Source organism: Acomys russatus, chromosome 19 (assembly GCF_903995435.1).
Source record: "Acomys russatus chromosome 19, mAcoRus1.1, whole genome shotgun sequence".
Taxonomy (NCBI): Eukaryota; Metazoa; Chordata; class Mammalia; order Rodentia; family Muridae; genus Acomys; species Acomys russatus.
In genome coordinates, this window is record NC_067155.1 from 18,732,074 (window position 1) to 18,745,625 (window position 13,552).

The window sequence follows — 13,552 nt, forward strand, 5'->3', positions numbered from 1 at the left end:
CGCCCACACAGGTTCCCTGTTCAGTGCGACTGCCAGCCAGGAAGGGTGGAAAATCCCCTAAAACAGCGGGTTTCCCTGGGCCCTGTACAGAAAGGCAAACACGGTTATAAAGAGGTGAATGTCAGCAGAGCTGAAAGGGCGCATGCGGGCGGGGGCGGGACCCAAAGGAGACATGGGAACCGCAGAACCAGGGTGAGCTTCTGGGAGGAGAGTCCATATGAACTGGATGGATGGAGCAGGACTGACTGAGTACCAGACCACCAGCGAGATAAATAAAACCAGGGTTCAATTCCCAGCACCCACATGGCAGCTCACAACTGTCTATAACACCAAGATCTGACACCCTCACACAGACATATGTGCAGGCAAAACACCAATGCACACAAAATACAAAGTAAATTAATTTTTAAAAGGAAATAGTGACCTTAGCAGGGACCTGGTGACGCACGCCTTTAATCCCAGCACTCGGGAGGCAGAGGCAGGGGGATCGCTGTGAGTTTGAGGAGGCCAGCCTGGTCTACAAAGCGAGTCCAGGACAGGCGGAGATGTACAGAGAAATCCTGTCTCGGAAAAGAAAAACAAAAAACAAGAAAGAAAATAGTACTTTTGTGTGGGCCAGCAAAGTGGCTTACTAAAGACTCTTGCCAGCAAACCTTAAGACCTGAGTTCAATTCCTAGTGCACACAGGATGGAAGAAAAGAACTGATTTTCTTAAGTTGTCCTCTGACCTGTACACTCTAGCCATGGCACATGCCTGCCCACATACGCACACACACGTACACATAGGTACACACACGTACACACATATGTATTTAAGAAAAATAAAATAAACCAGGGTGGTGGTGCACGCCTTTAATCCCAGCACTCGGGAGGCAGAGGCAGGTGGATCACTGTGAGTTCGAGGCCAGCCTGGTCTACAAAATGAGTCCAGAACAGCCAAAGCTACACAGAGAGATTCTGTCTCGAAAAACAAACAAAAAACTGAAAACTGGACAGTGAACTTGTGGCTGGAATGGAATAAATCAAAAGAGCCTTGGAGTTGGCCATCGGGCTGGAGAGACGGCTCAGTGGTTAAGAGCACTGGCTGCTCCTCCAAAGGTCCTGAGTTCAATTCCCAGCAACCACATGGTGGCGCACAGCCATTTATAATGTGATCTGGCGCCCTCTCCTGGCCTGCAGGTGGATGTGCAGGCAGAGCGCTGTATACATAATGAGTAAATAAATCTTAAAAAAAAAAAGGCAGCCTCAATAACTGAAGGGTAAGAGTCAGGGAAGAAAACCTACAAGGATCAAGAGCAGCAGATAAGTCTCCTTTTTTAAGAGATTACTTTTTGTTTGATTGAATTTTTTGGGGAGACAGAGTTTCTCTGTGTAGCCCTGGCTGTCCTGGAATCTGCCTGCCTCTGACTCCCCGAGTGCTGGGATTACAGGCGTGCGCCACCACGCCTGGCACACCTAGCCTTTTTAAAGCTTATTTTGTGTGTGTGAATGTTTTGCCTGCATGTATGTGTGAGCACAGCATATCTGTGTGCCTGGTGCCCACAGAGACCAGAAAAGGGCATTAAGTCCCCTGTAACTGAGTCACAGGTCTTTGTGAGCCACCATATAGATGCTGGGGACCACACCCGAGTCCTTTGCGAGGAGCTGCTCTTTGTTTTGTGCCAGGGTCTCTCCGTGCAGCTCTGGCTGTCCTGGCACACAGAACACAGATACCTGGGCAACACTGCAGAACTCAGGGCCACTGCTACCATTGTGGTTGTTTTCTGGCTTAAAGCCAAGGAAATGCAAGCTATCAATACAGTGTTTGCCTTTTTTTCTTTTATGTTTTCCAAGGCAGGGTTTCCCAGTGTAGCCTTGGCTGTCCTGGACTCACTTTGTAGACCAGGCTGGCCTCGAACTCACAGCGATCCGCCTGCCTCTGCCTCCCGAGTGCTGGGATTAGAGGTGTGCACCACCACACCCGGCTATCAGCTGTCTTCTTTATCTTGCCTTGAAGTTCTTGGCTGTCTTCCCCAGAACTTCAGTCCCCCTCGTGCCCCCCCATCCCACTCCCCACCAGCGCCCAGTTTGTGCTGGTGAACAGCACTGAATGGCTCGAGGTCACAGTTGGGGAGAAAGCACAGGTCCACTCACTCGCTCACTGAACCACGTAGTGACTCAGCACGTGCACATGGCGAGTCAGGTCCCGCTGTCGAGGCTGCGAAGGTAAGAGGGCAAGCGGATCCCGGCTTGGTCCGAGGCACCATGAGGTAATGGTCAGGTGTTTGGTGCTTGGTGTGACCCTTGTTTTGGGATACTGCTCAGATGCGCTCGGTGGCCCAGGCCTCTAATCCCTGCTGATGGAAAGGCTGAGGCAGGAAAGTCAGGATGACTGCCAGGCCAGCCTGGGCTACATACCAAGGCCTGAGAGAGGGGGGGGGGGGGCAAGCAAGCTGCAAGCTGGGCATGGTAGTGTCTTCTCAACCCCAGCACTCAGCAGGCAGATCACTGTGAGTTCGAGGCCAGGCTGATCTACACAGGGAGTTGCAGGCCAGCCAGGGCTACACAGTGAGACCCTGAGGGGGTGGGGAGGGGGAACAAGAGTTGGTCAACCGGCTTAGTAAAATGCTTGTCATTCCACCCAGGGACCTGTGATCTGTACCCCACACACACCTATGTGAAAAGTCAGGCTGCGCAGCAGAGTGACCCTGCGCTGGGCTGGGGAGGCAGAGGCTGGCGGGTGCCTAGGCTTTGCTTTTGCTAGCAAGTTAAGTCTGGCCAAATTGGCAGTCTCCAGGTTCGGCAAACTCCAGGGTCAAAAAATAAAATGGAGAGCCACCACCTGGCTCTCCTGGGTCTTCTTGTCTTTAACCTTCCAGCACTATTATTACAGGCAGACGCCTCTATACCCAGCTTTTTTTTTTTTAATTTTTTTAAGTTGGACGTGGTGGCTCACACCTTTAATCCCAGCACTCGGGAGGCAGATCAGGTGGATCTCTGTGAGTTCGAGGCCAGCCTGGTCTACAAAGCAAGTCCAGGACAGCCAAGGCTATACAGAGAAATTCTGCCTTGGAAAAAAAATAAAAAGATTCATTTATTTATATGTATTTACAGTGCTCTGCCTGCATGTACATCTGCAGCCAGAAGAGGGCATAGATCACATTATAGATGTTTGTGAGCCACCATGTGGTTGCTGGGAATTGAACTCAGGACCTTTGGAAGAGCAGCCAGTGCTCTTAACCTCTGAGCCATCTCTCCAGCCTCCAGCTTTTTTTTTAAGGTTTATTTTTATGTATATGAGCATTTTCCTGGATGTATCTATGTGTGCCATGTGTGTGCCTGGTGCCCTTATAGGTCAGAAGAGGGTGTTAGCACCGCTGAACCTGGCCTTGTTATCTAATAAAGATGCCGCAGAACAGTCCTGGCATGAAAGGAGATTTATGGTGGGGAGCGGGGAAGAGGAGAGATAGGGACCGGCAGCCATGACTGAGGGGATCAGACAGACAGAGGGAGAAACCAGAAGCGTGAGAGACCAGCAGAGAGCCGGCAGCACGTCCTTTCATCTTGCGCACCTGGCAGCTGAGACAGGTGATGATGTCAGAGGTCGCCAGGCAACCTGGAAGCCGGCTGGTGGGACTGCACCCCAGGCATGGCAGGCATTCGTGAGTCAGTCACCCCGCGGGTGCTGGAGGCTGGACCCGGGTCCTTCGCAAGAGCAGCCAGTGCTCTTAAACGCTGAGCCCCTCGAGCCGGGCTAGCACATGGGTGCCAGCGACCCTCGTACTTGCAGGGTACGCACTGGGCCGACTGCACTGGTTCCTGTCCCCTCTCTGCCTGGGCCCGAGGTGCAAACTTCCAGCCTCTGCTCCAGTCAAGGTTGAGCGACAGTAGTAGAGCAAACAAGGAAATCACACATACACCTTGCTAACGTGCCGCAGCCCTGTGGAGCTGAGCTCTGGGGTAGAACACCTGCTCAGCGTCTGTGAGGCTTGGATTGCCCTCGGCTCTTGACCAACCATGGAGGTAGCATTGGTTCCCTCTGGCTGCCTTCAAGTGAGCGAGACAACTCGCAAAGCCGGGGTTGTCCCTTGTCACCTTTGGTAGGTAGCGTCCTGTAATAAACTAGACGCCCTGCAGTTACTGCATTTACCATCTCTGCCGAAGGGTGAGCTCTGGGTGGCCTGCCCCGTGCTGCTCGCCAGTTCTCGCTAGGACAGTGGCTGATATAGCAGGCACTTGATATTTTTTAAAATAGTGTGTGTGTGTGTACACACGGGCACGGTACTGTGACACATGTAGAGGCCTGAGGACAGCTTGCAGGAGTTGAGACAGAGTCAGGTCCTAAGGCTTATAACCAATGGAGCCATTTTATCCACCCAGGATTATTATTTATTAATTATTATTTTGTTTTTGGTTGTTTGTTTTTTGTTTATGTTTTGGTTTTTTGAGACAGGGTCTCTCTGTGTAGCCCTGGCTGTCCTGGACTCACTCTGTAGACCAGGCTGGCCTCGAACTCACAGCGATTCGCCTGCCTCTGCCTCCTGAGTGCTGGGATTATAGATGTGCCCACCACGCGCCCGGCCTTTATTTATTTATTTTAAAATGGGTGGCTAAGGGAGTGAATGAGTGAGCGGAAGGGGCGGGGTACGAAGCAATGGTTCACGAATGAAGTGCAGGCTGGAGGCTCAGCACTTGCTTTGCTTTCCTGAGGTACCAGGGTCAGTCTCCCGACCACCTTCTAGAAAACAAAAAGGAAAAGGAACAGTTGGGTGTGATGGCTCAGGCCTGGGATCGCATCACTCAGGCCGAGGAGGCAGGAGGTGAGGGAGTTCAAGGACAGACGTGGCTAACTGAGACCAGGTCTTAAAAACTTTGGGCCCCTCAGAAAAAACTAGAAACTTCAAAGCCCGGCACCTCTGCAGCACCGTTTGCTGCCGCCAGAGGGCGTACAAGGCAGAACTCCCCCAACACCACACACACACACACACACACACACACACACACAACACACACACACACACACACACACACACACGCACGCACACACACACACACACACACACACTCTCTTCTCTCTCTCTCCTCTCTCTCTCTCTCTCTCTCTCTCTCTCTCTCTCTCTCTCTCATCTCTCTCTTCTCTTCTCTCTCTCTCTCTCTCTCTCTCTCTCTCTCTCTCTCTCTCTCTCTCTCTCTCTCTCTCTCTCTCTCTCTCTCTCTCTCTCTCTCTCTCTCTCTCTCTCTCTCTCTCTCTCTGTCCCGGGACCTCGCCCGAGGGTTCGCACCCTGGAGCGCTCTGAGCAGGGGAGCCCCGCCGGCCCCCTCGCCCCCCCTACCCATGTGCACCCCGAAGGAACTCCGCCTTGAAGCCCGCACATTAGCCTGCTGGCCTCTGCAGGAAGGGAAACTGAGGCCCGGCGGCCGGAGAGGGGCGGGTCCTAGAGCGCGGAGCCCCCGCCCCCGGCGGCCCCGCCCCGGCCCCTAAGAGCCTCGGAGCGCGAGGCCGAGCGCAAAGTGGGAACGGCGGGCGGGCGGGCGGCGGCGCGATGGCAGCGCAGCGGCTGGGCAAGCGCGTGCTGAGCAAGCTGCAGTCCCCGTCGCGGGCCCGCGGCCCCGGGGGCAGCCCCAGCGGGCTGCAGAAGCGCCACGCTCGAGTCACCGTCAAGTACGACCGGCGCGAGCTTCAGCGGCGGCTGGACGTGGAGAAGTGGATCGACGGATGCTTGGAGGAGCTGTACCGAGGCAGGGTGAGACCCTGGGGCCCCCCGGGCTGCGGGGACGGGGAGGGGGGGACAGGACGGAGGTGGCCTGAGACTGCGACCTCGGTGACCCTGGTACATGCTCGCCTGTGCACCGACAGCGGCCTTTGCTGGGAGGACACATGCCCTGAGGCATCCAGCAAACTCACACTCAAAAGACAGGCGTGCGCCCAGGGTCCCCAGACACGCGTGCGTCCAGCTACCCCGGAAGGCCCCGTACAGGAGGTGAGAAGGAATCCAGGGGGCCAGAGCCAACATATTGAGAGAGCGGATAGGCAGAGGGCATGTCCTTAAGCCAAACATAGACGTGGGTGACAAGGGAGATAGGACAGCAGAGAGGACGGAAGTCACAGCCACTCCTAGATACAGCACCAGGGGTGAGCCGCTCACAGGCTCACAGGAGCACGAGTGGATCAATTCAAGGGACGACACATGGCCTGCCACGGACACAGTAACACGCACACGCAACACGATTACCCGCCCCCCCCCACCCGCCCCAGCGCCGAGGGGAGAATTACAGCTGTACAGAGAGAGAGATACGCATCAGTTTAAGCTGTAGCGCCCCACACTTCAATAGCTATCCCGGGACACAAGGTGACTCGAGTTACATAGGACCGTCCATTAGCCGCCTACAAACTGAAGGACAGCTGTCACAGCTCCAGGCTGGCACGCGCGCACACACACACACCTGTGGAAATTATAGTTACACAAAAGAGCTGAATGTGCCCCCAGGAACACAGACATTAGAAACCAGGGTGGCCACGGCCTCTACTGTCTGTGATCTCAGCACTTGGGAGGTGAAGGCAGGAGGGTTAGCTAGCTCAGGGCCAACCCTAGATAAGGGAGACCCTGTCTGGAAAATCTGTAGCTCACCGGGCATGGCGGCGCACAGGTTTTAGACCCAGCACTCGGGAGGCAGAGGCAGGCAGGTCTCTGTGAGTTCCTGGCCAGCCTGGTCTACACAGTTCCAGGCCATTCAGGGCCATGTACAGAAACACGCATACACACCCCTTCTTTTCTTTTCTTTTTTTGTTTTTCGAGACAGGGTCTCTCTGTGTGGCCTTGGCTGTCCTGGACCCGCTTTGTAGACCAGGCTGGCCTCGAACTCACAGCGATCCGCCTGCCTCTGCCTCCCGAGTGCTGGGATTAAAGGCGTGCGCCACCACGCCTGGCTTCTTGGCTGTCCTGGACTTGCTTTGTAGACCAGGCTGCTCCTCCCTCCCCCACCTTTTTTTTTTTTTAAAGATAAATAAAAATGGTCCCTACAGCTCGCCAGGTCTGACATGAGCTGGCCACACCCGAGTGGCCGCCACACTGGCGACACTCACTCAGGCCATGTAGTTCTCCGAACACCTTCAGGAGGCACCTCAGTGTCCGACCCAGCACAATTAGATGCCTCCCACACAGGGCAGCACCCTCACTCCCCAGCTGGGCAGCAGGACTTGAGGCTTCGGCCCAGGGGCCTCTGACCCAGGACAGCTGAGTCTTGTCCCCATTGTGACCAGAGGTCTCACCCTCCTCTCAGAGAGGACTCCTGTTGCCAGCCCACCACGGCGAGCCTAGGTGGTCGCTTCCCCGACCCAACAGCCCGCCCTGTGGCCCAGGAAGGCCTGGCTGGCCCTAAGCCCAGAAAGCCCTTCTTGTCCCCAGGGGAAGGGGCCGGCCCCATCTGGCTCCCCTCCCCCACACCACTGCTAAGACTTTCCCTTGAAAGGGCAGGAGCCAACCCCTCCTGAATCCCAGAATCTGACATTCCGAGAGAGACTCGACCGGGCCTGCTTTGCTGAGTGGGAGCCGCAGCCAAGGAGAGAGAGCCCCGTGCCAGCCAACCCCGAGGTCCCCACCCCCCCACCCCACCCCCGCACCAGGGGCCGAGCCAAGGGTGCGGGCATCGGGCTGGTACGGAGGGCCTGGGCTTCTTTCCACCCATCTGTCACCCCACCCCTCCCCCTGACACCCAGATGTCGGCCTGCCTCAGTGGTGCTGTCCCTGCCTGCCACACTCTCCGGGCCAGCTGGGCCTAGGGTTCGTGGGGTGCCTCCAGAGTCCTGGACAAAAGCCTGTGGAGGGGATGGGTGACCGCGGGGGCATGGACTCTGACCAGCCCGCTCGCCCTGGCCTTAGGAGTCAGATATGCCAGATGAAGTCAACATCGACGAGCTGTTGGAACTGGACAGTGAGGCTGAAAGAAGCCTGAAAATCCAGGTGGGTGGGGAAGACGGGAGGAAGCCGCCCCTCCCCCCAACCCCCCCGCAGCCCAACATTTTATGAGGCCCCCGAAACAGAACGGCGCGAACTGACATGTTTATTAAACACTTCCTATACCAGACACCAAATCCCCCACAAACGCACTCTAAAGTAAGCACATTTACCACCATACAGGGGTGGGGGTGGGAGGACGGGGGGTGGGGTGGAATGAGGCCTAGAGAGGCTCAGTTACTTTCCCTGGGGCCACACACCTGGTCTTGACCGTAACTAGGACCCTCGAGGCAGAGGCTCAGCTTTCTAGTAGCTCTGGCCTCTCTGGTCGCTCTCAGGCCCTGGGCCCGTTGCTCCTGCCTGAAGGCCATACCCGTCTTTTGCTCCCTTGGGGGAAGGGGAGGGCCTCTGAGTGCATAGATGTCAGTCATTTACCGGTTGGCTTTTTGTTTGTTTGTTTGTTTGTTTCCACCTCCCACCCCGCCTCCCCTTAGGGACTCCTGGAATCCTGCAGGAATCCCACCGAGGTGAGGTTCTGTCCTCTCATCTTTAAGGGGGGTGGGTGGGGAGGGGGACGTTGGCCATAGCCAGGGCAGATGGGGGCTGGCCCGAGGAACTCCAGGGAGCCCCCCACCTCTGTCCTGCTGCTTGTCATCCTTGCTTCCTCCTCCAACCATCTGCCACCCAGATCCACAGGCTGCTGCCTCCGAGTCCCTCCCCTCCCCCCTCCCCCTCCCCCTCACTCTTTCCCTCCCCCTCCCCCTCACTCTTTCCCTCCCCCTCCCCTCCCCTCCCCCATGAGGCTCCTGTTTCTGCCCATATGGTGCCTATCCCTCGATGGGGGGGGCGGGGGGGCTCTCCCTCTCTCCATCTCTTTCCCTTGTGACTGGGGTCCCCCCCACCATCCCGTCTACCTCTTGGGGGGCGGGGTGGCCCATCATGGGGGTTCTGGAGCTGGCAAAGCAACCATACCCATTTCCTTCCCTGCTTTAAAAGGGAAAATATTCAGGCTTCTCCCCTTAGTGCCTAGCCGCCTGAGGGACAAACGTCACTGCCTGTCAGTCGGCCTGGAGCTGGAGCTGGCTCAGACCTTGGTCTCCAGGGACCAGTTCCTCAGCCTGAGAAACATCTCTCCCTCCCTCCTTCCCGCTGCGGCCCGTGTCTGTCTGTAACTCTCTATCTCTCGGGGCTGGCTCTTTGACTGGCTCTCTCCATGTCTCTATTTTACGAGTATATGTGTTTTGGTCTGCATGGATCTCTGTGCACCCCACGCGTGCCTGGTACCCATGGAGCCCAAAAGATGGCATCAGATGCCCTGGCACCAGAATCACAGATGGTTCTGAGGCTCCATGTGGGAGCTGGGGCCTGAACCCAGGTCCTCTGGAAGCGCGAGCAGCCAGGGCTCTTGACCACTGAGTCACCTTTTCACACCCCCTTTCCCCTCCCCCTCCCTCTCCCCTGGTCTATCTCAGGGCCCGCCCTCCTCCCTGCCTGGCCTCAGCTCCCTGCTTTGAATAAACTGTTGCCTGAAGAGGCGCAGGCCTAGGGGTTGGGAGGCCGCTGTCCTGCTCGGTCCTCAGAACCCCGCTCTGTCCCCAGGACTTCATCCAGGAGCTGCTGGCCAAGCTGCGGGGCCTGCACAGGCAGCCGGGCTTCCCGCATCCCAGCCCCTCAGATGACCCCAGCCTGAGCCCCCGCCAGGACCGGGCGCACACTGCCCCACCCTGACTGCCGCCGCCTCTGCTCTCCGCCCCCAAAGCCCAGATTGTTTTTAAGTTGTATTTAATGGTTCTGTAACTGCCTCTGGCGTCTGCATTTTTTTCTCCCTTCTCTCTCTCTCTCTCCCCCTCCCCCCCAACTCCCCTGGCCTTCCGCAGCCCCTGCCTTTGGTCCCCAGGCCACAGCTGGCCCGTGGCAGACGGAGAAGCATTCCTCCTGGCCACGGGTCCTGAGAACGTGTACCCTGCTGACCCAGAGGCGTCCCAGAGACTCGCATCCTGTCCCCACCTCCCCCATATGGACCCAGTCCCAGCTCCCGTGAGGAAAGCCAGATCCCTGAGCCACAGGGGATGTAGAGATGAGCACACGACCCACTGTAACCCACTCGCACCCCCCCACCCCAGTGAGGGCGGCACGCGGCGATGACGTTCTTAGTCCACTCCACGCGGAGCGTGCTAGGTGTGGCTCTTGGAGTTGAAGCCACAGGACCCCTTGGCATTAAAGTGGGAGAGAAGGCCGGGCGGTGGTGGCACACGCCTTTAATCCCAGCACTCGGGAGGTGGATCTCTGTGAGTTCAAGGCCAGCCTGGTCTACAAAGTGAGTCCAGGACAGCCAGGGCTATGCAGAGACCCTGTCTCAAAAAGAAAGAAAGAAAGAAAGAAAGAAAAGGGGGTAGGGGGGGGAGAGAAGAGCCTGAGTCAGAGGCTGAGCGTGAGATGTGCAAAAAACGTCATTAGGTACCAAGGGCGAGAGGAACTGTTTCCTTGCAGAGAAGCTTTGCAAATAGCACAACGGAGGGCTTGTCTAGAAGAGACCACCGATGAGGGGCTGGGGCTGTGGATGTGCAGTGGGGCGCCTCCTCAGCAGAAGCAAGAAAGCAAGAGAGAGACTGGTTCTGTCCCCAGCAATGCTAAAGGATCAGGGATGACTTCCTGGGAGACGCCGCGTCAAAGCAAGAACGTGGGCGCGCACCTGCGCAGGTGGTGTGCAGCCGTCGCTGCAGACTGAACTTGGAAGCAGAGGGGTTGGTATTGGGGTCCCGTCGGGGATAATCCCCGTCTAGTGATCAAGATGGACAGTGTCCCTAGAACCCAGCAGGGAGGACCTTGTGGGTAACGAGATGGAGAGAGACACCCCAGGCCTCGAGCCGCCGGATCAGGGGTCCCCACACCGGGGATCGGAGCCATAGACTAGTGAGCTCACCCCGCCTGTCCAGTCCTGCCACTGGCCTAGCTGGCCCTACACCCTCCCGCCTCTCCGGCTCCTCCTCCCTCCGTGCAAAGGACTGGGTGGCGGGTAGGGGGGGACGTCGAACGGCTCCCCTCACCTGGGGCTCGTGGCCTGCAGAGCCCTGTACTTCCCTTTCAGAGAACCCGGTTTTGGTTCCTCAAGGTCCGAGGAGGTGAGGAAGCCCAGTTCAAGCCCTGGGCGTTCACTCTCGGTTTCCCATAGAAAACAAGAGCCTCCTCACCCTAAGACCCAGAGGCCCACACCAACAGTGGCAGCGTTTGCTGAAAGTCACAGGGCTGGGACATGGCGACCCCGGGCGGGGCTCAGCTATCACTGAGTCATTTTTTTAGAGTTGCCAGGAGATTGGCTAATTCTTACTGAGGTGTTGGCGACTGCTGACAGTTCCCATGAAAAGGCAGTATAATTACGTAAGTGAGAATCCACAGCAGAAGCACCAGGAAGCTGCGTGCCTGTGTGGTTAAAAGCCCTACCGTGAGAGCCAGCCGGGGCAGTGGTGGCCCACGCCTTTAATCCCAATACTTGGGAGCAGAGGCAGGCGGAGCTCTATGAGTTCGAGGCCAGCCTGGTCTACTGATAACAGAGAGATCCAAAACAGCCAGGCCTACACAGAGAAACCCTGTCTCACAGTCCCTTCAACATGGTGGGAGGAGAGGCCACTTCTTCGGGCTGTCCCCTGACCTGCACATGCGCCCTCTCCTCTCCAAAGCAAATAGTTTCCAAAAAGTCAATTGTTGGTAATTTCCCCATTAGTCAGTCTTTTCATGCTTTCTTTTCTTTGTTCTTTGTCTGAGGATGTGTTTTGGTTTTGTTTTGTTTTTTTTTTCGAGACAGGGTTTCTCTGTGTAGCCCTGGCTGTCCTGGACTCGCTTTGTAGACCAGGCTGGCCTTGAACTCACAGCGATCCGCCTGCCTCTGCCTCCGGAATGCTGGGATTAAAGGCATGCGCCGCCACACCTGGCTTTATTTATTTATTTTTTTAATTTTATATTTATTAGTGTGAAGGTGTCAGACCCCTTGAAACTGGAGTTACAGGCAGTTGAGAGCTGCCATGTTGGGTGCTGAGAACCGAATCTGGGTCCTCTGGAAGAGCAGCCAGTGCTTTATATTTTTCTTTTTTGTTTTTTCATAGCCCTGGCTGCCCATGCCCGGCTGCAGTCAGCTCTTAATGTCTGAATCCTCTCTCTAGCCCCCAAGCAAATATTTTAAGGTCCCCCCCCTTTTCATGTGTCCCTCTGGTCATCTGTCCCTCTACTGGTGTCATGCACACACCTTAGCCTCTTTCCCATAGAGCCCGCCGCCGCCGTCGTGCTCTTTCTCTGTCTCAGATCTTCCTGTCGCCCTGCGGTGGAACACCTGCTCTTAGAGTTAACATGATTAATTTCTTCCACAAAATTCAGTGCGCCACCAAGCAGAGCACGTAGCAGCGCCTTGTCCATTAGAAGTTGCTTGCTACCAGTGCCCCCTAGTGGCCACATTTACGTAACTGCAGCCCGTGCGGACGTGAGGTCCAGGAGTGCATCATCTTGGCTACATGAGCCTTTTCACCCCTCCCTCCCTCCCTCGCTCCCTCCCTCCCTCCCTCCCTCCCTTCCTCATCGAACTATCTCTTTTCTCGTCTGGGTCCCCTGTTGCCCAGGCTGATCTTAAGTTTCCTATTTAGCAGAGGGTAACCCTGATCTCTTGGCTCTCCTGCATCCACCTCCTGAACGCTGAGATTACTGGCATGCAGCGCCCCGCCTGGCTGCGCGGGTTAATTTTCAAACTGTATTCCAAAGCCAGGTGTGGGAGGACCCCTAAACCCTGGGGCTGCGACAAGATCTCAAGTTCAAGGCCAGCCTGAGGTATCAAGACAGAAAACCGGCCGGGTGTGGTGGCACACACCTTTAATCCCAGCACTCCCCTCCTGGGGGCCCCAAAGCACCAGGAATGAGATGTCCCTTAAGGGCCTGACTTCAGGGAGCTGCTCCTCCAGACAGGCTGCTCTCCTGATAGCCTAGCCAGCCATCAAGCACTCAGTAGATTAACTCATCAAAGAAGGGCGTGTCCACGCTGACACCCCACGCTCTGTGGTCCTGGAACTGACTGAGCAGTCCGTGCTGGCCTTGAACTTGTGATCCTCCTACCTCAGCCTCTTAAAATAAACAACAACAACAAAAAAAAAAAACAAAAAACAAAAAAACCCAAACATAATATTTTTATTGATGATTTGGGAATTTCACATCATGCTCACTTTCCAGTCGGCATCCCCTTTGTGATCTCCCCACAAATAAAAGAAATATCAATTCCAATATCTGTTGCCCACACAACTCCCAGTGGCCAGCTCCCTAAAGAAAATGGAGTCTCGGGAGGCAAGAGGCAGGTGGATCGCTGTGAGTTCAAGGCCAGCCTGGTCTACAAAGCGAGTTCAGGTCAGTCAAGGCTACACAAAAAAACTCTGTCTTGAAAACATAAACAAACAACAACAACAACAAAGAAAGAAAGAAAATGGAGTCCTTCCTGACTGTACCCACACCAGAAGCCATCAATTGTGGAAAGCTACACTTCAGCACCCTTACCAGAAATTTTGTTTGTTGGTTGGTTGGTTTTTCTAGACAGGGTTTCTCTGTGTAGCCCTGAGTGTCCTGGCTCGCTCTGTAGACCAGGCTGG

At 55.8% G+C, this 13,552-nt stretch overlaps 1 protein-coding gene across 2 annotated transcripts; it reads left to right on the plus strand.

Annotated features, from left to right (window-relative positions):
• The first annotated feature begins 5,516 nt into the window (after positions 1-5,516).
• On the plus strand, positions 5,517-9,736 carry Ppp1r14a (protein phosphatase 1 regulatory inhibitor subunit 14A). Of its 2 annotated transcripts, none has more exons than XM_051162756.1 (4): positions 5,517-5,723; positions 7,860-7,940; positions 8,429-8,492; positions 9,534-9,736. In XM_051162756.1, the coding sequence occupies exons 1-4, from the start codon at positions 5,523-5,525 to the stop codon at positions 9,611-9,613; spliced, it is 426 nt and encodes a 141-aa protein (XP_051018713.1). In that variant the 5' UTR covers positions 5,517-5,522; the 3' UTR covers positions 9,614-9,736. The 2 variants fall into 2 exon arrangements, with proteins under 2 accessions (XP_051018713.1, XP_051018712.1); XM_051162755.1 differs by having other exon boundaries at positions 8,429-8,461.
• The last annotated feature ends 3,816 nt before the right edge of the window (positions 9,737-13,552 follow it).

What these genes read in the sequence shown, in the direction of transcription:
- Ppp1r14a (XM_051162755.1), top strand. Translation starts at nt 5,523, where the DNA reads ATGGCAGCGCAGCGGCTGGGCAAGCGCGTGCTGAGCAAGCTGCAGTCC. An exon ending in AAAGAAGCCTGAAAATCCAG is followed by an intron (nt 7,941 to 8,428) that starts GTGGGTGGGGAA and finishes GCCTCCCCTTAG; the next exon opens with GGACTCCTGGAATCCTGCAG. An exon ending in CCTGCAGGAATCCCACCGAG is followed by an intron (nt 8,462 to 9,533) that starts GTGAGGTTCTGT and finishes CTCTGTCCCCAG; the next exon opens with GACTTCATCCAGGAGCTGCT.